The 24196-nt window shown below is 41.8% G+C and overlaps 1 protein-coding gene across 1 annotated transcript in view; it reads right to left on the reverse strand.

The window, feature by feature from the left end:
* Positions 1–1812: 1812 nt before the first annotated feature.
* Positions 1813–24196, reverse strand: part of LOC134442127 (tripartite motif-containing protein 29-like) — a 38324-nt gene continuing 15940 nt past the window's right edge. Inside the window, exons 4-11 of the mRNA XM_063192421.1 lie at positions 20032–20145; positions 19691–19804; positions 19148–19261; positions 16797–16910; positions 16456–16569; positions 15932–16045; positions 2024–2285; positions 1813–1833 (exon numbers count right to left, since the gene is read on the reverse strand). Of these exons, the coding sequence (XP_063048491.1) occupies positions 1813–1833; positions 2024–2285; positions 15932–16045; positions 16456–16569; positions 16797–16910; positions 19148–19261; positions 19691–19804; positions 20032–20145 (967 nt within the window). The remainder of the gene's footprint in view (positions 1834–2023; positions 2286–15931; positions 16046–16455; positions 16570–16796; positions 16911–19147; positions 19262–19690; positions 19805–20031; positions 20146–24196) is intronic.

A 24196-nucleotide genomic window follows, 5' to 3' on the forward strand; every position in this document is an offset into this window, starting at 1 on the left:
CCTAACTTGGCCACTAAACTCTCCTGCAAAGTCCTGTTGTTCTAAAGCCCGGGAAAAACCAAAGTGGGAGGCAATCCCAATGACCAGGACAGTCACAGTGGTCAAAAGAGACGACTCCTTCCAAAAACTCTGCCAAGTGGCAAAAGATGGAACCACTTTTTGCAGCACCACAATAGACCAACTGGCCACATACACAAATGAAGGTGGTGGGTTGTTGCTGTGCGTTGGCAGGATCCAGCACCAGGAAGACTGCCAGGCCGTTCTACCAACCTCCTTCAACACCCGATTGGGCACTCTGCTGGCACACGAAAGTCACCAGCAAGGTCGTGAAGGAGTTGCTGGGACCCTACCCAGAATGCAGCCAAAAGCTTGGGCCGTGCAAGCCAGGAGGCTGGCAGAGCAAATCCTCAACCAGCGCATCCACTGCAAGAAGGCCAGAGCTCAACCCTGCCAACAAGTGCTGGCTGACTTGCCAGTAGAAGGAGAAAGACCTGCAGCACCACTCCAGTTCTTGTCCAATTACCTGTTCGGACCTTACCTGGTCCAAGAAGACGTCATGAGTCTCCACGAAGGTCTGGGGGGGTCGTCTTCTGCTGTATGGCAAGCAGAGCCCTGCACAGCGACTACTGGACTGAGACTCAGTTGTGTGGTACTGTAAATATGTAAGGTGGTTTGTGGTGTTACCTGCAGAAGAGCGGGGGCCCTAGTGTATATGTGGTTTGGGTGTTTTGTGCAACCTTCCTGTACAAGTACAGTAAGCTTGAGTGGGAGGTGTCGCGTCAGACTAGGTCTGCGGCGGTTTGTTTTAAATTTTAATTCTTAATTTCACTGGTAAAAAACATTGGGAAAAAACGACAGGGAAAAAAAGGGTGTTGGCGCATAATAATCGCCGATTGGCTGATTGAGGATCGCAAGGCAGCCTAATTAGTTGAAGCTGAGGCGGCTGATCAGCGTCAGCTGTCCGCGGTTCAACTAATTTGGTTTCGGCGGCAAAACTTGAGCACAGGTGCGCAATCAACTGGGGAAGTTTCAGTCTGAAAAGGCACAGCCTGAGAGGCACACGCAGGTTGGTTTGCTAGCTCAAAACTTGCGAACCACTGTGCAAAAGACATCTGAAAGTTGAGGGGAAGCCGGTAAGCGCTGTTTTATTACTTTCTTGGTAGCGTTTGTAGCAAGCCATAATGTTGTGCTCCAGGCTTGTTTCTCAGCTTGATTGTTGATGTAAATATGTAGTGATTCTTTCACTTCCACTGTTGCAAATCTTTGTGATCGTAAGCTAGACTGGGCACAAGTAATGTCTGACTTTGGTGTTTGATTCGGAAACGGCTTGGCTCCGAGACTTGCGTGCATTTGGCAGTTTATAGTGGGATCACTTTTCAGTAAAAATTCAATGTGTTTATTTTGGGATAATCTTATTTATTGCTGTCTTAAAAATCAGTAAAGCTGATAGTCTGGGTTTTAGTGTAATAATGTTGCAAAGTCTATTTTTGATAACTTATTTATTTTGATAAATTATTTATTACCAGCATATTTGCACATTGCTTGCATTTGCACATGCACATTTTGCACATTTAATACCCTTGACTAATTTCTGTTTTCTATTTTCTGTTATCTGTCTGTACGTCTCCCTCTAGGTTTTTTACCTAGGGGAAAGGCAGACCTACAAGCCCTGATTGTTTCCTTGAACCAAATCTGTTTCTCTCAACTGGAGAATAATCACTGAACTTTAATAAAAAGAAAAAAAAGAGGAAATCGAAAAGGAAAACTGTTGTCTTGTCAAATCCCTCTGAGTGGAATCCTGCACCTTACACCTCAACCAGATGTCATCCTTTTCTAGTTGGGGAAAACAGCACAGGGGTCAGCCAAACCAAAAAGCTTGAAAACAAGCAAAAACTGAAAAACCAACCAGCAAATCAAAACTAAACCGACAACTTGACACACACACACACACACGAACATGAACATGAACACACACACACCATGTTGAATAATTCCATAGTCTTTGCATGTGGATCCTGTTCACCTGTGGGATGACATCATGTTGTCTGTGACTGTCAAGTAAGCAGTGTGAGCAGATTGCTGATTGATCGGTTCTGCAGTAGAACTCCAGCTCTTTGTGATGCTGTGGGCAGAGGCTGTGGTGATGGAGATCCTGTAGCTCGTGGTTGTCCAGTTCTCTGAGGTGTTCCTTCACATGGACCTCACAGTAGTTGTCATCGCAGGTCAGACAGCGCTTCACTGCATACCCAGAGCAGACATCACACTGCACCGGTCCAGAGGACACACTGCAGGAGAGAAGACAATGTGAGCATTCTGGGTTAGGTCACTGTGTGCTAGCTGGTAAAGATATTCTAGTTTAACGTAGGAAGGTTGGGGTGCAAAAGCAGAGTTTGCATGACCTCCCTTGCAGTCTGTAACGACCCCCCCCCCCCCATTTTAGTTGTGGAAAAAAATGCATAACCTTACCCTGAACCCTCCCTCATAATTAATATCACAATTGCCGTTTCAAATGCATCAATACAACTATAAAAGTGCATGTGAGCAAGGTGATGCTTCTCACTGCAAAGAGCTGCCAGCATGGTGGTGATTCTACATGACAAGGAACTTGGGACATCAGTGAAGAAATCCAATGTTTGTGAGCTCGCTGGTAATACTCAAACTTTCAGGAGGCTCCGTGCCACTGCCATTGTATGTACATAAAAGGCACAAATTACATAGTCCTTACAAAAATTAAATAAAATAAAAACACCAAAACAGCAAGAAGGGGAGTTTACCTTCTCACAGTGCATTCAACTACGTAGCATGTTTGCTAACATATCACAGACGTTGGCTTTCACTTGCACTCATAACAGCAAGTACAGGTAAATAAATGCAGTAGACCAGGTAATGTTGGATGACCCTTCAACAGTAAAACATTACATGACTCTCCCCTATTTCCCTCTGGTGGCTCCTTCCATAAATAATAAACAGTTACATGAATGTGGGTTGTACTGTAGCCTAAAGGCCAATTTATACTTATTGGCGCTGACGGTTGCAGAGCCTGTGCAACCGTCTGTGCGCGACCACGCCCCCCGCGGAGAGGCTCTGCAACCGTCGTCGCACGCCTCAAAAAAATCCTGACTATGCATCAGACGGTTGCGAAGGTTGCAGAGAAAAGGCACTGTGATTGGTCGTCCCGTTACTTCCTTGTTCTCGTAGCAGCACAGTTCTCAGGTAGTTTACGAGAGCAAAACTGTCAATATTCTGTGAAATACGAAGACTTTCTTTCTAGTGTGTGTGTAAATAAATAATGAAGCTACAATGACTGAATTAGTAAGTAACAAACAAACAATACATCAGTTATGCACTTGCGGCACAATGCCTGCAGTCTGACCACTGTACTGTAGCCGTTGTAGCTACGGTATGTAGCCAAATGTGGCTAACGACATGAGACCTTGTGCGCAGATCTAAAACATCAACAGTGGTAAGCGTCCAGAACCAACCGGTGCCGTTGCTGAACTATAATCTGCCCTTAAAGGTACACTGTGCAGGAAATGGTCAAAAAGGGTACTGCAACTATACTGATCATTGAAACTGGGCTACCTACCTAATTTAATCTTTTCATGAAAGTTTACTAAGTAATAAACTAATATTTTCTAGTATGGCCCAAGTACAGTCATTTTTGCAGATAAAAATGGCTATTTCTGGAAATTCAAAATGGAGCAGACCATGGAGAAGATCCCTCTTTTCATGTATGAAAAGTGCAATTTTTCTAGTCATAATGAATACTTGGAATTTGATGATGGTGTTATTTGTTCATGAAAAAGGTAACATTAGTGAATGGGTAGCATGAATTAATAAACAACTAAAGATCTCACACAGTTTACCTTTAAGTAGTAATCTGCCCTTAAAGGGATACGCTTATTTTACACCTTCCCTTGAGTTAAATAGTAGGGCTTTACCCTTCTCCTGTACTTTCAACCGTTCTCTGAGTACGGCAGTACAAATTTTACCTCCAAGCTAGCAGTTAACATGGACTCCTATGAGACCAGTTAGCCGCCAGCTGGTCTCATAGGACTCAATGTTAACTGCTAGCATGGATGTAAAATTTGTATTGCAGCGCCCTTACTGCTCACAACCAGCCCTGGCAGGGGGCTCCCCTAGGTGGCCGCTGGTCTCTGCCTGAGGTTTCTTCCTGACTATAGGGTTTTTTTTCTCAGACCTCACTGAGTTTTTTTGTTTTTTTTTTCCACTACAAACTATGATTCAAGCGAAAGGGAGTTTTTCCTCACCCCTGATGCCACCAGGGGCCGCACCTGAGCGCCCAATCTCTGTGTGACTATCTATGACCAAAGAAAATGGAATCTTGTACAAGAACGACAACTAGCTGGTGTGGCCAGGAGTGGCACTGCAGCTATGTTATCGCAGCCAAGTAAATAATGAATGGGTGCCAATGGGGCTGTACGCTTCTCTTAGAACTATCTGCCCGTGTGATTTTTTCCCTGGAAACAATGAAGTCGCGTTCGATAGATATGAGTAAGTGAAAGCATTTGCCGACACGTTTGCATCTTGTCAAGTGTTACATTCGTGAAAATGACCCTTATTTCAACTATAGCAATGACATAACACGTGACAATTGACTTTACGGCACTACGCCATTTGTTTTGTAGTTTTAAGTCTGACTTCAGATGTCGATGTGTTTAAAGTTATGTTAGGATTGTTGCGGACACCTGTTATTTATTGCATTTAAGGTGGTGGAAAAGCGGCATGTGTACATGGGGTAAAGGAAATGACTGCGCTCATCCTTAAGAATTTGGGCACCTTCAATTAACATGTTGGACGGTGGTGTGTGAGGTGTGTGACCGTAGATGTCTCTGCTAGGAGGATCAGTCAGAGTACGTCTCTCGTCAGCTCTGGTCGTGAATAGTCGCAGAGATTCCTCAGCCAGCAGGTATTAGCCGAATGCTAGCGTGTTGCAGGACAAAACTAACACGTCTTTGGGAGAACAAAGCCATGTCAGGAACCTTTAACTTCACTTCTAATACAACTTCCATGATAAGGTACAGAATGTGCACACATCTTTACAAACCAGAGAACAGAATCGTCACAAATCCCTGCCGAGCCATTTAGCCCAATAGGCTCCCATTCATCTTTTACTTGGCTGCGTGCGCCAACGGGGCTATAATGGGAGCCAATGAGAGACGGCTATCTCATAGCTTAGAACATTTCTGCTATGACTTATGATAGGCCCAGCCACTATGGACCTTACGCATCTAGGAATCCTGGTCCTAACCTACGTTGACCTTATGACTCTACAATCTCTGTCTATCTCTTCTTCCTCTGCCTTTCCTGCTATTTCTGCCTCTCCTCTATACCTCTCCCTTTAAATCCATCTCTAACAATGATGTTTTTTCCCATTTGTTAAGCACTTTGAGTTACATGCCTTGTATGACACAGTGCTATACAAATACAATTATTATTATTAAAGCAATTTTGTTTATCTAGGTCTCAAGAGACATGAACAGTCCAAGTATATGGATCACTGGAACCATGTTGTGTGATCTGAAGAGACCAAGATAAACAAATTTAACTTTAGATGTTGTCAAGCAAGTGTGGTGGTAAACAAGTGAGTTTTACAAAAAAGTTTATCCTCTCAATAACCAAACATGGTAGTGGGACTGCATGGTTTGAGGATGCATGAATGCTGTCAACATTGGCAATCTGAAATACACCTAAAAGAAACATGCATGTCAACATGCACTGTGACTACCAAAGCAGATCATGATATTCTCCATAGGACTGCATTCAAATCTCACACCAGTCGATTTAAGCCAGGTGCACACTCAAAATGTAAAAGTTCAATGCAAAGAAAAGTTGAAACGCACACCGATGACCTCCCTTTTAATCCCTTTTCATTTCGAGACAACACCGCCCCATCTCTGCCGGATTTTAATCTGGGGTGTACTCACTTTTGTGAGTACATGTTCAAACATTAATGGCTGTATTTTGTTTTTTTCTGAGTGAACAAGAAAGTTAAGCGGTTAAATATGTTAAATATTTTAAATATACTGTATCCTGTTGTAGGAAGGACTGACATGAACTTTTTCTTTATGGGTGACAGTGCTTTTGTCATGAGTAAAGAGCTGTCCACCAGGTATATCCTGTTGGAGGAATAGAAGGCCTGTCATGAATATTCTCTGTATGGGTGACTGTAGTGCTTTTGTCATGAGTAAAGTGTTGTCCGCTGTTAGCTACTACCAGCTCATCTACTTGACTCCTGTCACTGCTCCTGTTGTAAAAGACATGGAGTCTCCCTACACACACACACGCACGCACGCACGCACGCACGCACGCACGCACACGCACACGCACACACACACACACACCCTCTCCCTTCCTCGTCCTCCTCTCCTCTCTCTCTCCTCCCCTCTCCTCTCCTCTCCTCATCTCTTTTCTCCTCTCCTCTCCCTTCTCCTCTTCTCCTCTCATCTCTTTTCTCCTCTCCTCTCCTCTCCTCTCCCCTCTCCTCTTCTCCACTCATCTCTTTTCTCCTCTCCTCTCCTCTCCTCTCATCTCTTTTCCTCCTCTCCTCTCCTCTCCCCCTCTCCTCTCCTCCTCTCTTCTCCTCATCTCTCCTCTCCTCTCCTCTCCTCTCCTCTCCTCTCCCCTCCTCCTCTCTCCTCTCCTCTCCTCTCCTCTCCTCTCCTCTCCCCCTCTCTCACTCCTCTCTCCTCTCCTCATCTCTTATCTCCCCTCCCCTCCCCTCCTCTCCTCTCCTCTCCTCTCCTCTCCTCTCCTCGCCACCCCTCTCCTCTCCCCTCCTTTCCTCCTCTCTTCCCCTATCCTCTCCTCTCCTTTCCTCTCCTCTCCTCTCGCCTCTCCTCTCTCCTCTCCTCATCTCTCCTCTCCCCTCCCCTCCCCTCCTCTCCTCTCCTTCCCCACTCCCTTCATCCTCCACCACTGTCCTCTTCTCCCTCTCAACTCAACTGCATGTGGGTAGATGACGTGACGTGTAAATTTTGCTGTCGCAGGCTCTTAAAATTCAGTAAATTCATGCTTTCAAAATTGTCAATGCTTTAAATGATTAAACTAATGTCGTTGTTGTGAAAAAGTAATGTGTAATAAATCCAGAGCTTAAATAAGTATACTTAATTTTGAGTCAAATGTCACATTTGTCCTATGGTGTGACTGAGGCAAGCCTGGTTCTCCATATCAAAACATTTTTAAATAAATAATCAAAGCTCAGTCATTTGTCTAAACAACCCTGGCATGTTTTTCAAGGTGTCTATTTTAGCAAGTGGCAATGCTTAATTTTTTTCCTGTTTTCCTGAGACCGTATGGACTTATGAAACTTTGTCGCAGAAAATAATGTCCTGTGGTGTGACATCATATTTTTGGTTAATTCTGTGGATAATTATCTATTGTTGAAGCTCCAGCGGTACATACATTGTGACTTTAGACCCTTAAGAAGCCAATGGCAAGGGTGGATTTTAATTTTTTCTCTCAGAGTTCTTCAGTCAATCAATTATGTTTTGCTACCACAAGATGTATTAGTTTTGTAGTCCTTTGGTGTGACAGCCATAAAATACATTTTGACAATAGTGTATATTTTTCATATTTTTTTCTTATGTAGATGTATGAGCATCTTACTAAAGGTGAAATTGTATTTCAGTTGGCAACGACATGGCTTTAAATTAACTCAAAAGCTCAAAAGTCCTATGGTGTGATGGTAAAAGTCCTATGGTGTGATGGTAAAAGTCCTATGGTGTGACACTTTGGAGTATCACACCAAAGGACAAACAGGTCACACCAATGGACTAGATATTTGAGAAAAAGGTTTGAAAACAACTGGTAGTACATATTTTTTTGTTTTGTTGTTTGACTAGATAAATATTGTGTATTCAAATTACTTATTCCTTTATTGGCCTTTGGAATTTATATTTTGATGCATTGTTGATGAATATTTGCTGTTGATTTTAGATACTGTCAAATGATATAGAATGACATTAATGGTGCTTTGAAACCATAAAATATAACGGTAACAGTGAAGGAAAGATCGGTGAGAGAGTATTTAGAGGAGTATAGATGAATAAAGTATGCTGTGGAGAGCTCAATATACAGCATAAATGTGCTGTCCAGCTTGAGATACCAAACAGGCACTGGCCACTACGCACTACAGGTTCAATGGTGTGACAGTCATAGCATACCTACAAAAGTGTGATGGTCATGCCAAGGTCACCCTTCAGTATGAGTCTTATGAGCTCTGCAGGTTACATTCAATGACCGCATGGCTGTCATTAAGAGTTACGATAGGCTGATAATCGACGATTCAAAGACTTATAAGTGTAAAGTGTTGGTCCATATTGACTACAACATTATATTATGATCAAAAGACAAAATAATCATGTTGATATATTTGTTTCTGGCTCAGTTTTGCATTTCTGTCCTTTAGCGTGACATGAATGTCCTACGGTGTGACATGTTTTAAACGCTCAAATATTTGTTTGAGCTAAACAATATGTTTGATAAACACTGAATATTGCATTAGGGAAGAACAAATTATCGTCCCAGAAAAGTTAGTATAAATTCGGACAATTTTGAACATTTAAAAGAAAGATATCCCTGTTTTTCCTCGAAGGTTTCTAAAAATCTCACATCTAATGGGAAAAAAATACTTAAATGGTAATTTCTCATTAAATTAAGACTTTAAAAAATTGCAATAAATATGAAGAGTGTAACAATGTTCATAAAACTCCATCAAGCCATTTCTACATTACTTACATACAGTCCCAGGAAAAAGTTTGTACACCCTTTGAAATTTCTTACATTTCTGTCAAAATTGATCATAAAACATGGTCTGATCTTCCCGGAAATCTCAAGAAGGAACAATGAGAGTCTGCTTTAATTAATTCCACCCAAACATTTACATGTTATCATATTTGTATTGATCATAAGGCCATAACATTCACAGGAGAGCAGGGCATAAGTAAGTACACCCTTGCATTAAGTAGGTTTTAACCCTCAGTTAGTTGCAATATCATCAACCAGACTTGTCCTGTAGCTGCAGATCAGATTAACAAAACAATCTGTTTTGTATCTTGTCTCCCTCTTCTTTAGAGAACTGCCTCTCGTCACCAAGGTTTGTGGGATGTCTGAAGTGCATAGCTTTCTTGACTTCATGCCATATAATCTCAATTGTTTTTTAGATGCGTCCAGCATCTCTATAACAGGGTCTGTCTGTCCGTCCATCCGTCCGTCCGTCTGAAACGCTTTCATTAAATTTCCGTCCGTCTGAAACGCTTTCATTCAATTGTTGTCCGTCTGAAACGCTTTCTTTAAATTGTTCCTTCCTGTGGCCACAAGGCGGCAGACTACGGAGCGAATGCGTGCAAGCATATACTAAACCGGATGCTAACGTTGGCGAAAAGTAGCCTAGCCACAGGCTAACTGACAAACGTGAGGCCAACAACTCAGTCGATCGTGATGTACGCCACAAATAGACCAATCGACCTCATATTTAGACACTACAATGTTGATTTCTGCCTTCGATTTTCATCAGTTAAGAAATCTAACGTCGGATTAACACATTATTAAGGTAGTAAAGCGAGTTGCCGCCATGTTTGTTTTCCAGAATCACCCGGGTAGAGACAGAGAGCTCACGTGCAGCATTCTGGGTAATTGAGTTTCACAATGCACAAAATGCGTGTTTTTAAAAATAATGCTGCAGTGAGTTTAAAAAATCAAACCAACTGCCATTTGGAAGGGCAATGGTGCTTTTCGTTGCGCTCAGAGAGAGTACAGGAGAGAACGCGTCTTTCGTAATTGCTTTGCCGTCGTGTGCATTTTATAAACTCTGGCACGGAAGTTCACTGCTTTGTGCCTTGACGGTGAAGCTGGTATTGAAAAAAAGTTTATAATTCACCTAAAGGGTCAACCCATAAGCGCATGATTCACCCAAACGGTTTTATTTATTTATTATTTGTCGATGTTTAGATTCTTTCCCACATGCACATAATGCTGAAATGGCGTGATACTAAAGGTTGTTAGGCCTAATACATGTCTGGTAATTTGTAATGTAGCCTACTTCATCCAGCAGTTCCCAAACTTCCCCCTGCGTACCCCCTTTTACATTTCAATGTGGCTCGCGCACCCCCTAAGTGAATGTCGCACAGCCGCACATTTTGGGCAATCCTCATTCCAATAGACCTGACATTTTTTCTGCCATCATTACAATGGAACTTGTAGCATGACAAGTCTTGGAGTTATACATTACACTTCAGATGGATCCTTCCAGCATACAATTTACAAAACAATTAAAAACTATGTAATGTTTATGAATTCTGTATAAAAGCACACACATCAGCCATTGTTTTATTCAGCTTGCGCACCCCCTTGTAGTAGGCCGCACCCCAGTTTGGGAAACCCTCATCTAGGCTATGTGAAATTTCAAATCATATATGGTTCTTTTCCAAATCCAAGAATGATGATAAGCTTATTATACCCTAAACTGCAAAAAATAAAGCCATGTCTCGCCATTTTGCTGCCTTGCTGCCTGCCACAATATTTGGAGTGTCCATGATGACCAATAAACAAAAAGTACATCCTCGGGGGGCGTTGACAGGCTAGGAGGAGGCCAGGGGGGCGTTTGGGGGGAAAAATGGCATAGTTGGAACTGGCATAGAGGGACGCATCTGTTGTCCGCCTGTCGGCCTTGTTTGTCAGGGCTTTGACTGGGCTATTTCAGAATGTGTATTTATGTAGGGTTAGCGCTGTATTCGATGTTCCCATCATCATTTAGACATAATTGTCAATTAAAATCGCGTGATAATAATGCCCCAAAATGCCTCATGCCCCCTCCAACGGCACACATCTCTCCCTTTGTCAACGTGAGCGCGCTTGAACTGACAGATTCGGAAGCGCGCTGCAGTGTGGCGGGCAGCCCCACATGTCGTTCTCCCCTCCAGCCAGGTAAGCAGTCAATAGCCTATTTATGATGTTGAAAGTTGCGTGTGACTTTGGAAGTGATCTAAAGAGAGCCCTGGCTTTCATAATGAGACTTTGCACATTGTGCATTTAGGCCCTATCAAATCTACCGCAGAAGAGGTAGCTAAAGTTATGTCAACAATTAACACGTGTAACATGATTGCAAAAACCATTAGGCCTACATGAGCTTATTATATGGTGTGACGTCATCGGTCGAATGCTCCATTCATTTCAACGGGGCTCCCCAACGTTCGCACGTCTGTTATTTTTCGATAACGGACGGGTTGGTCTATAACAGACCGCTGTCAATGCAACAAGACTTTTCACTGCTAAAGCGACTTTTCAACAAGACTCTAATCAGCTGCTGTGATAGACACTGTTGTCCTGACTACCTGTTGCCTAGCGGTGTTCCACAACGGCACTGTTTTGTTTTTGCGCAGCAACAATCTTTTGACATTAAAAACTATAATAGACTTAACATTAAATAGGCCTAAAGAAATGTCCCCGCCATGTGTGAATCATTTAAGTATATCCATATAATAAGCGGGTTAACTTTCGGCGAGTCGGTCGCTTTGGAATAGCAGCACTTCAGAGAGAACAAGACCCCTCCGCTCCGCGTCGGGGTCTAAAGATTCTCTCTGTCGTGCTGCTATTCCACGGTAGCGACCTTCTCGCCGAATGTTAACCCTTACCTGCGAATCCAGAAGTTGCTTAAACAGTTCCAGGTCTAAAGATTAACAGAACGTTTGGGAAACATGTAGGCTATGTTTGGGAAACGTTGGCCTCTTGATGAAATATGCAACGCACCAAATCACATTTGTGACCGACGGCATGGAACAGAACAGCGGTCACGGCCAGGGAGAAAAAAAAGGTTGTGCGTCAATTCCAGCAAGTCTGCCACTTATAGCCTTCTGCACAGCACAGCAATAAAAGCAGGGTGCACACAGCGATGTCTTATTCGGGGGGAAACAGGTAGGCTATACAGTGCCTTCAAAAAGTCTACACACCCCTCCTCAAATGTCAGGTTTTTGTGATGTAAAAAAATGTCAGAAAGACAAATAAATTCACAGCTTTTTCCACCTTCAATCTAAACTATTAACCTGTACAATGCAATTGAGAAACAAGCATAACGCTTTAAATGGAAACAATAGAAAATAAAAAACTTCAATTAACATGGTTGCATAAATATACACACCCTTAAATTAATACTTAGTTGCAGCACCTTTGGCTTGTCTGGGCCATTCCAAAACCTCAATATTATTCTGGTGAAGCCATTCTTTTGTAGATTAAGGCGTGTGCTTAGAGAAATTGTCGTTCTGAAAGATTAGTTCCTATGCATATTCACCTTTCTACCAGGGGGCCCGAAGATTTTGTGCCACTACCACGGCCCCTGTGGAAATGTTCATAATTCCCTCCTCCCTAATGAAGGCCCCAGTTACAGCTAAAGAAAAACAGCACAAAAGAACAATGCTGCCACCACCATACTTTACGTTAGGTATGGTGTTATTGCGGTGATGTTTTGTGCCAAAAATACCTTTTGGAATTATGTCCAAAATGTTCAACCTCGGTTTCACCTGACCATAACACATCTTCCCACATGCATTTGGGAGATTACAGAAGTATTTTTAGCAAAATTTACCTCACCAAGATTGAACTTTTTGGTCACAATTCAAAAGGGTATGTTTGGCGCAAAACATCACCGCAATAACACCATACCTAACATGAAGTAAAATGCTTAATATTTCTAAATCACAAGGTAACTGAACGCTAAATACACATGGCATCACAACGATCATGAGTTGGACAGAGGTCCCGCAACGCACAGAAAAAATGTAGGCCTACACAATTAAATGCTGTAATGACAACAATACAATACAACCAATATTTTGCTATATAGCTTTCTGCTCAGTGCCAGCAGCTGTCTGCAGAAGGTGCATTACAGTCGACGTTTAATTTTTTTTAAAAGGTCAGCTATGCTCAGAGAGCCACGGTTGGGAACGAGGTTAATTTGGGAATATCCGCGCTTACAAATATTGCAATGGGAATGTGGTTGGTAGCATCATCGGGCATGTTTGTCATTTTTATTCAACTCTAAACATTTTAACCGTATAACCAGAGATTCTTTACTCTCTCTGGTACAACTGCACCTGATTTGGTAATGCGCGCGACACAACACAGCAGCCAGTCTCTCGATTGTATGTTTCCTTCGTGATGCTCTCACGACAGGGATCTTTAAACAGTTTGTGAACACATCTACTGATTAGACAATCTCTGTTGTTGAAAATTTAAAACCATTGGTTTCCTCCTAAGCTATTGCGCCTCACATGCGACAGTTATGTTTGGGCGCGGTTTGTGGGCCAAGCGAAATCTCAGACTCTCAAATGACGTTGAAAAATCTTAATAACAACACAAATTTATAAAGATATGTCATTTAAATTGAATGTTTAAATTACTGTTGTACATTTTAAAACATTTCCATATTCTAGCGGTGCAACCGACTGTCTTAAGTTAGACTATGACATGGGCGCCAGGCAGCAATAATACTGCCATCAGTTTAGCCTTATACCTTTCCAAAAATGAATTAAAAAACAGTGACCAACACATTGGAAATAACTCAGATCAACACAACGAATATCTTTTCTTATTTTTAGTCATGCTTTTGCAAACCCTTGTTTGCAGACTTGCACTTGGTCTCAATTTGGAACAGCGCACATGTCTGGCTTTAGCGATTTAGATATGGTGATCTTCGTGGTGCACACAATTCATGGTTTCCTCTCTCTTGCTCTCTCGACTTGTTGCTCCCTGACAGTCCCACCCACCATTGAAATTAACGCCATTTTATAGGCTAAGCATGTAGTGCACACAGGGTAACGCTGCGCTCTCACTCCGGAGGAGACAGTGGTTGGCACACGTGGTTTGCACACACAATGAATAAAATAGGCTATACAACTACTACTACTACTAATGATAATAATTATAATAATAATAAAGGCACCCTGATAAATTTAAATAATACAAAATAGAGGTGCATGCACTTTCTACATGGTTCAATTTTTGTTTGTGGCCATTGCATTGTGGTGGTAGGCACACACGTTTAATAAAATGTAAAAATAATAATAAAATAGGCAGACTGAACTAAACGTCTGCCCAGTTGCATGAAAGGTCTGCATGTATTGAACGGAACATCCTTAGGTCTTCTACGAAACGTCCTCAGGTACTCTACGAAACGCCCCATGCCTTATACGAATGGTCCCAAGGTTTATACTAATGATCCCCTCTCAAGATTTCATTCGACGAATCGTCTCGCAACTGTAAAAAGTAGGCAGCAGGTAGGAGATGACACTACAATGTCCAGCAAAAACTGCAAATATAAAACACAAGGGGTGAGGACGCCCCAAGTGTAGCCAACAGGAGCCAGCAGCCAGGCGGCAACACCAAGCTGATAAGCAAATAACATTGGACATTAACATTACATTGCGATGCAGTCGGAAGGCGCTGTACACCCAGCAACTCACAATAGAGGACATACCATAAGCACAGCCAATATCATGGGCAGACAGGAGTAGCACAGCGATAGAAATGCAAGGCAAATATACACTTCTGGGGCGAAGACACCCCAGGTGAAAACAGACAATAATCAAACAGTGAAGAAATAACACAACCGGGCAGGAATAACAACCGGGGTGAGCAGAGTGCAGCCAGAGAGAGTAGAGAGAGATTGTATTGTAGATTGAATCCCCGGAGCAGCGTGATGCTAACGGTGCAAGGGCAAAGCGAACCACACTGGCCCGTGGAGCAACTGTACAAACAGGCTACACTGTACAAACAATGAAGCTGTGACGCAAATACAGGCACGCAAACTCAAGTAACCGAGCTCGCGTCGAGTGCCACAACAATCACCCAGTAATAGTAACATTCAGCGGCGAGAAACACCGCGAAAATAAATCGAAACAGTAAATGACAGTCCAATTACCTAAACAATGGCCAACACTAGGCAGGCAGTGGTTAATACCTAATCCAAACTCAAAAGCGCATCACGCCACGAGACCGCTCGTCAAATCCAGTTGCGGGAAACACCACTGAAGATAACGCGGTAGTAGTCAATACATGAACAGAAAACGGCCTACCTTCCACGGGAAAGGCCAGTGGAGGCCAAGTTATTAGCCTCCAATCGGCGAGAACAGTGCCTCGAGCCAGGGGCTAGGCAGGCTAGATAGCCTAGCCAGCCCTCCTCCACCGAGCGGATAACACTCAGTCGAAAACATTGTAAATGTGAAATACACACTCAAAGGAAAAAGCGACCAACGCCGTTTCAAGGGGGGTGGAAAACCCACAGCCCCAACCCTATGGGTGCGAAACGAACAAAGCGTCAGGTCAATCCCAAAATTTCAAACAACAAACTAGAAACCCACACTCGAGAAGATGAAAGAAGTCACTTCCTGGGATCACGGTGATTTAACCTCTGACACGAGGTCACCGGGTGTCACCCAGGTCACGTGTTACTTTGTTGATATTAATTCTCGACCTGCTTGATCCGTAAGATGAATATTCATGTGCTGAAGGCACCGCCTCTGGTGGTCAGGAGGAACGAAATAGAAACTATTTGATATGGGGAGGGTGTGGATTGTCTTTAGAGAGTGTGTAGTGTAGATTGTCTTAAGTTCTGAAGGCATCAGCGCGACAACTGTACAATGTAAAAGGCTTTCTGAACAGCAGGCCTCTGAAATCTGGAAAATCTTTTTCAATGTCATTTTCAGAAAACCCAAACACCTTGTGCCAATTTGTAAATATATTTTATTACTTTTTCCTGACTTTTTTCCCTGACTTTTTTCCTACTTTTTTCCATGATAGACACAATGATGGAGCTTCCGTGATTATTTACTTTTTATGAAAGTGTTTCATTTAATCTCAGTACGAACATACAGTCCGAACATACATACATCAGCCAAGAAGCTGGGGCTCAACATACCTTTGGTCAGATGCAGGTCCCGCCCCTTTGAACCTGAGCGGCTCATCCATTGACTGGTTACTCCTCATGGACACACAGCTCCCTGTGGGAGACCCTGGTTTCTTCTCTATGCCACTAACGATCAGAGAAAAAAGAGTTTTAGAAACCAAGATTCAGAGAGTAGCACTCACATTCACACCTTGTGTGTGATGGGACTTCTGTGATGATTGACTTTTTATGAAAGTGTGTCTAGTAATCTCAGTATGAACACAACTGCAACAACTTATATGAAGCTCAAATAAGTCTTCCGATGGTCTCTGCAGAGGACGGCAAAATACTGTAATAAAATGTTGATCACTCCTATTAGTTAAAGATAGTATTTAGTGTCATCCAAATGTTTCTATTTAATATATAGACTTTGCTTAAATATGTAGGTCTGGCTTTACATTTAACATGTAAATTTACATAACCATCCCAGAGAAGTGATCTATCATGTCAAATTCAACAGCACTGAACATCAGCCAATGAGGTGGGGCTCAACATACCTTTGGTCAGATGCAGGTTCCGCCCCTTTGAACCTGAGGGGCTCATCCTTTGATTGGTCACTCCTCATGGACACACAGCTCCCTGTAGGAGACCCTGATCTCTTCTCTATTGCACTAACGATCAGAGAGTAAAGTGTTTTAGAACCAAGATTCAGAATGTAGCATGTTGAGATCACGTTACATTCAATCAGTTAAACTACTACACAGTTGTCAAAGAATATTGCAACAATGCAGCAATGATCATCCTACAAGCTTGAAGAACTTTGAACTACATATGAAACCTTAACAAAAGTGTTACATAGGTCATTCCACGCCAATTGAACAAATCTGTCTGAAGGTACCTGAGGCCAGGTGGATGTCCCGCCCCTTTGAACCTGAGTGGCTCATCCATTGACTTGTCACTCCTCATGGACACACAGCTCCCTGTAGGAGACCCTGGTCTCTTCTCTTTGCCACTACCCATCAGAGAGAAAAGTGTTTTAGAAACCAAGATTCAGAATGTAACATGTTGAGATCAGGTTACATTCAGTCCGTTGCTCTACTACACAGTTGTAAAAGAATTTTGCAACAATGCAGCAATGATGGTCTTAGAAGGTTGAAGAAGTTTTGAACTACATATGAAATCATGATAAAAGCGCTAAATAGATAATTCCATGCCAATTGAACAAATATCCACCCTCTTGCATCTCAAACTATATAGTCAGTCTGCCAAGACCATAAAATATATGTTTGATGGCATTTTCTGTCAAAAGTTGGCAACCATGCCAGAAGTTATCAGCATGGGCTAAGGTTTCAGAATCACCTGGTTGCCAACACGGAACTTGACCTTTAAGGTCAAATATGAAGGTCAAAAGGTCAACCACGGTCAAATAACAGTGTTATTTAGTTAACAATTGTTAAAAATCTATTAAACGTGGGCAACCATGCCAGAAGTCATCAGCATGGACAAAGGATTCAGAATCAACTTGTTGCCAACACGGAACTTGACCTTTAGGGTCAAATTTAAAGGTCAAAAGGTCAAAAACAATGTATTTTCTGGTTAGTGTATTTTGGAACTGTATATTCATGGAATTCTTTTTCAAATGTAAGCAACCATGGTATATGTTATCAGCATGGACTAAGGTTTCAGAATCAGCTGATTGCCAACATAGAACTTGACCTTTAAGGTCAAATTTGAATGTCAAAAACAATGCATTTTCTGGTTTGCCTTTTTGGGGGGGGGGGGGGGGTTCATATTCATGGAAATCTTTTTCAAAAGTTGACAATCATGCTGGAAGTTATCAGCATTTACTAAGGTTTCATGGTCCATTGTTGCCAGCATGGAACCTGTCAAATTTCATGGTCAAAAGGTCAACCGGGGTAATATATATATATATATATATATATATTATTTATTTATTTTTTTTGTGATGTGCTTTCATAAAATACAAGTTGTTTGAATGATGTAATGAATAATTAGTACCTGGAGGAGATATTTCGTATTATTTATATCATTATAGGTGAGTGAAAGTATTGGAAAAAAATAATCGTAAAGAAAATAAAACACTGTTTTGATGAGGTTTCTTCCGAAGCAGACAGCTCTGTCAAAGTTGCATTTGGGCTTTTCTGACAGTGGACGGTGGAAGTGGTCGCGAGAGTCACACTTCACCTACTAATGACTCAAATAAGTATCAGATGACTCTGGACAGTTTTTAATTACCCTTTTTATTATTTAATTATCATACTTAGAGCCCCTTTAAACCCAAGTCTTCAGTGAACAGCAAAAACAAGGAAATTTTCCTTTCTGTTCCAATACTTTGGGGGACTGAATATTTAGAAGTTGTATAGTCTTTATTATTAGGGTATGAATGAAAGTGATTATTACAAATTGTCAATAACAAGAATGTAATTCATCATATTGTTTCTTTACTTCAATAACAATTAAAACAATAATTCAAATCCAAATGTGATGTCAGTACATACTGGATATTTATGTATTTAAAGGAGCTATTGTTGCTGTTATTACAAAAAGGTTGTGTCATCCAGATCATGTTCTATCCCTACAGCGTTTAAACATTCTACATTTTAATCACATGCAGGTATACAGGGCTGTCCATTCCTCAGGCAACTGTAGGCATGTATTGCCCACTTGGTTCTACAACCACATCTTATCAGTCCTAAGCTACTATGTGGAACTGGAGGTTTCCTTTGCCACACAGCCATGAAGTGTTGGTCTACAACTTTCCAACCACCTGTCTCCTCAGTGTCTTTGTTATGTACTTTGTCAGGCTGCAGCCATACATTTGCCTGCTGATTTGCTTATGCAAGATGCAATCCATATGCATCACTTGGTGGTAACATATCAATTGCCTTTTTGTCTTCTAAAAAAAAGTCGATCAATACCCAAAGATAAGCATGGTGCTTTGTACAGGTGACACAAAAACTCAAGCCCGGGGAATTGCAACATAACATTCTACAATAGTCATGAGAACATCAAGAGAAGTGTGCAATACTCTATACTCAATACTCTACTCTTACTGTAGATTTTATTTCCTAACCATGATATGACATAGCAAATCAGCAAGTATCCTACATTGCTATAACCATTTGAAACACATCAGAAATAAGTGAAGTCATTATTTTTTCTATGGAAAGCCTGTGAATTGATGGGGCAAAGCAAATTCACTGGTGAGGAAAGGGATATTCTGGGTACCTGAGGCCAGGTGAATGTCCCGCCCCTTTGAACCTGAGTGGCTCATCCTTTGACTTGTCACTCCTTATGGACACACAGCTCCCTGTAGGAGACCCTGGTCTCTTCTCTATGCCACTAACAAATAAGAGAGAAAAGTATTTTTAGAAACCAAGATTCAGAGAGTAGCACTCACATTCAATGTCATTTTCACACAACACCTTGTGTGTGATGGGACTTCTGTGATGATTGACTTTTTATGAAAATGTGTCTAGTAATCTCAGTAGGAACACAATTGCAACAACTTATATGAAGCTCAAATAAGTCTTCCGATGGCCTATGCAGAGGACAGCAAAATACTGTAATAAAATGTTGATCACTCCCATGAGTTAAAGATAGTATTTAGTGTCATCCAAATGTTTCTATTTAATATATAGATTTTTATTAAATATGTCGGTTTGGCTTTACATTTAACATGTACATTTACATAACCATCCCAGAGAAGCGATCTATCATGTCAAATTCAACAGCACTGAACATCAGTCAATGAGGTGGGGCTCAACATACCTTTGGTCAGATGCAGGTTCCGCCCCTTTGAAGCTGAGGGGCTCATCCTTTGATTGGTCACTCCTCATGGACACATAGCTCCCTGTAGGAGACCCTGATCTCTTTTCTATTGCACTAACGATCAGAGAGTAAATTGTTTTAGAACCAAGATTCAGAATGTAGCATGTTGAGATCACGTTACATTCAATCAGTTAAACTACTACACAGTTGTCAAAGAATATTGCAACAATGCAGCAATGATCATCCTACAAGCTTGAAGAAGTTTGAACTACATATGAAACCTTAACAAAAGTGTTACATAGGTCATTCCACGCCAATTGAACAAATCTGTCTGAAGGTACCTGAGGCCAGGTGGATGTCCCGCCCCTTTGAACCTGAGTGGCTCATCCATTGACTTGTCACTCCTCATGGACACACAGCTCCCTGTAGGAGACCCTGGTCTCTTCTCTTTGCCACTAACCATCAGAGAGAAAAGTGTTTTAGAAACCAATATTCAGAATGTAACATGTTGAGATCAGGTTACATTCAGTCCGTTGCTCTACTACACAGTTGTAAAAGAATTTTGCAACAATGCAGCAATGATGGTCTTAGAAGGTTGAAGAAGTTTTGAACTTGTGACGTCCCGAGAGGCTGCATCCTTGAAGGGCGCTATGTTCCACGGAAATGGCTCCAGCTATGAGCAACTCTGGCTCCATCTGGTGGTGGAATTGTGAACTGCAGCTCCAACACAGCACAGCCCCACACCTGAGGCTGATAAGGGCCTAATGAGCTAGGTGGCTTTGGTGAGCTAGAAACTCTCAGTGGAATGTGGAGCTTGGGGAGACACATGCACTCTGCCTCTTGCACTCTGACCCGAGTGGGCTCTGCCGTGTGGAGCTCACTGGATACTTACCTGTGGATTCCGTCTAGTGACTTTGGCCTATGGAAATGTTCAATGGATTATTGACTGTGGATTACGTTTCCTGCTACTGGATTGCATATGGATGTTTGACTGGACTGAAAGTAAGAAGTTTATGTTTGTGCTTTGAGAAGATGTTGGACTGAAAGAAAAGCCTGCTCCTACGTTTGTTATTGAAGAGCCAGAGACATTGTTTGAGTTTGATATTGCAAGATGAATCCTCTTTTGAACATTTAAGTTGAACTTCAGATACCTTTTCTGTTTAAACTCCTGGCATAACATTAAAATACTTCCTTTATTTTAAACTTGTGTCCTTGCACTGATTTGAAATGTCCCGCTTAGAGATGGTCAGCCTCTCATGACGTCACAAACTACATATGAAATCATGATAAAAGCGCTAAATAGGTAATTCCACGCCAATTGAACAAATATCCACCCTCTTGCATCTCAAACTATACTGACAATATTCCTGGGGTTACAATCAGTGCTGGGAGTAACGGCGTTAGAGTATAACGGCGTTACAAATGGAGCCTCATTTTGAGTAACGGAATAATTACTTAATTACTTTATCCATAACTGTAACGCCGTTGCCGTTACTCGGGAGGTAACGTGATGCACTGCAATTTTATGAATTGAGGCGCCAATGTGCACTGGCTGCAGACAAAATCTAGGAGCAAATGGCAAAGACAAAGCTGTACCAAGCTGGCTTTTAATATGCTCACATTCACCCTTTGCATGCATGAGAATAAAATACGTGATTTGCTAAAAAATTGTTAAAGGGGCAGAGTGTCAGCTATGCTCCCACGTGCGTAAACACAAGTCATTCTACACACCGAGTTCACAGGAAGCACATGGATAAAGAATAGAAGAGACAACGGCAGTAAAGCCGCGAGATTGCATGCTCCAATGGCAAATACCAGAATCATTTCACGCTAGTTGCAGTCAAAGGCAAGAATATTCATATCCAACGTATACTGTGCCTTGGAAACAAAGTTATGTCTGTAAGGCGCGACTGTAATTTCAATAAGCACCTCTCAACATCGCATGGTGGCACACTTCCAAGCCGTGCAGCTAGTTTCAGTTGTATCGAAGAGGGAGAGGGAGGCAAGCCTAACCTGATTTCTCAGGACACGAGCAGGGCTGTAGTGGAGGGTAAACGCACGTAAACGCCGTTTACGCACCTCTGGAAATTAGGAAATAGCGTTTACCCACCTCTAAATAGCGTTAACCCACCTCTAAATAGCGTTTACGCAGCTCTTAATGGCAATTACGCACGTCAAAGTTCCCTGCGCCTTGTGATCTGCCGTTGGAATAATCCAAAATAAATTTGGTGTCATTTAAAAAATATTGTTGAACATAGGCCTACTTAACGCTTTAGTAGGAATCATTTTCATCTGCTCTGTATTCGGGTATGTGACCTTCCAATCAGTGCCTTTCGGCTGCGGCAGCGACACCGATCAGAATCCAGGGAATATGTAAACATAGGCCTACACGTTGTGTAGTTGCCTGCCTGCATAGTTAATCATAGTTAATCATCATGGATAGGGTGACCAGATGTCCTCTTTTTCCCTACTTTTGAGACCTAAAAAAATGTGCGGGGGGAATTTCAGAAATGTCCGGGATTTTGTTGGACTGCCTGACATACAGTATAGACCTAATTAATCTGCATTATAATGTTCATTCCGTTCCATTTGACTCCACTGCAGGTTTCTCTCTACCGTTCGCAAATTAGTCACGCCCTTCTCATCAAATCTAGCCACTTCGCACCGTGTGTCCGAAAGAAGTAGGGGACAAGCCAGTGCGCCCCATGTTTACAAGCGAAAGCGCATCTGTCCGCTGGTTCTACGAACGGCAATGCCGATAGAAACGCAAATGCACGTTCGCGCGGTGGAGTTAAAAGCAAAAAAATCCCGCGTATGAAGCCAGGTATGAAAGTAACCTAACACAGGAGTAAGCCTAGTAACACCACCAAATCCATCATTTAGGGAGGTACACGTTTTGTGACACCTTGTCACAAGATTCTTTCATGATCTGACATTCTAAGTTATTTGCAAAAGCAAGTTCTCAGAGCTAGAAGGACTCATTCCTGAGTTAAGAAATTAAGCTTCTTCTTCATCAGCTTCTTCTTCTGTCTATTGCCTTTGCAGTTATTGATAACACTGTATGGGTTAGCTTATTAATGGTAGGTAAAACTCCAGTTCCTCTCTTAATGGCTGCAGTGCCTATTGCTAATCTCTGAGCATGCCACTACAAGTAGCCTAGCTAAGTAGGCCTAATGGATGACAGTGGAGGGATAATTGTGAGCTGTCTTATAAACATATCAGCCTAAAATGTAGCCTAATAGCACTTCCTTATCAATTCAGTTGAAAACCACAAATGTTGTGTTTTTTATAATTAGTTTCCAATGTTATATAGCCTAATGCCATTCATCTTTGTGGGAAATGGCTGAGATGGGCCTACATGATGGTGAATCTATTTTTAAAAACCTAATGCAGAAATTGGAATACGCCTATAAAATTGAGCTGCATTGTTATGCTGTTGATCTACTCCAATAGGCTATAGGTGTTAGGCCTACTATCTAGGATTGTAACAAAGGCACACTCTGCATCATATGATCACACACATTATGTGATAGGCCTAATAGGCCTAACTGAAGAGATTTTAAATGTCATTTATAGTAGACAAATGAATGTGCATGCCAAAAAGTTCTAGTGGCAAAATTACCATTTTGGATGCATTGATACCGATACTTTATAGGCCTACTATCATGCCTGGCCTCATACCCATTTTCATACCTGTAGATACACAGATACACCGATGACACCCCCCCCCCCCCCCTAAAAAAAAAAAAACGCGTCGCGTCGCGTCACGGTCTGTCTGATCAAAAAAATCATAGTTTACCCACCTCTAATTTGACCACTACAGCCCTGGACACGAGTGAGCGCAACAAAATAATCGCCAGGTATGTGGTTGAAAACACGTTGCCCCATCCACTGTGGGGTCGAAGTTGTTAAAAAATCCATCTCGTGGAAGAGAAATGAGCACATCCCTACGTTGTGAACTGGATTAACATTCACCATTGATAATAGGCCAAGGTCATGAAGATATTTGATAGCATCTTGAGACAAAATAACATCACAGCCAAAATAACATCACAGAACAAGGATGAAAACCCCATTTAACTGTTCGTTTCTTTGACATTTTAAGCACAAAAAAGTAACACAAAAAATACTTTTCCTGGTAACTAGTTACTTTTATAGTGAAGTAACACAGTTACTAACGCAATTACTTTCTGGAGAAGTATCTGGTACTTGTAATTAGTTACTTTTCAAAGTAACTTTCCCAGCACTGGTTACAATAGACATCCAAAAGAAAGGTTTGAAATCACCTTTCAAAATAAGTGGTGTCCTTTCCACTCCTCTCCACGTCACGGTGTCACATGACTCCTGGAAGGAATAATTCTTTATCTGTAACAAATATTCTGGTTCCAAAAAGATAACCATGGCCACCAAACTCTTCAATTTAACCACCCCAACGGAGGATCCATCTCAAAATATCAAACAGTATATTACGACAGCGCCTCTCTCTCTCGCGTCTGTATAATAACT

The sequence above is a fragment of the Engraulis encrasicolus genome, unplaced genomic scaffold (assembly GCF_034702125.1).
Source record: "Engraulis encrasicolus isolate BLACKSEA-1 unplaced genomic scaffold, IST_EnEncr_1.0 scaffold_118_np1212, whole genome shotgun sequence".
In the NCBI taxonomy this organism is placed as follows: Eukaryota; Metazoa; Chordata; class Actinopteri; order Clupeiformes; family Engraulidae; genus Engraulis; species Engraulis encrasicolus.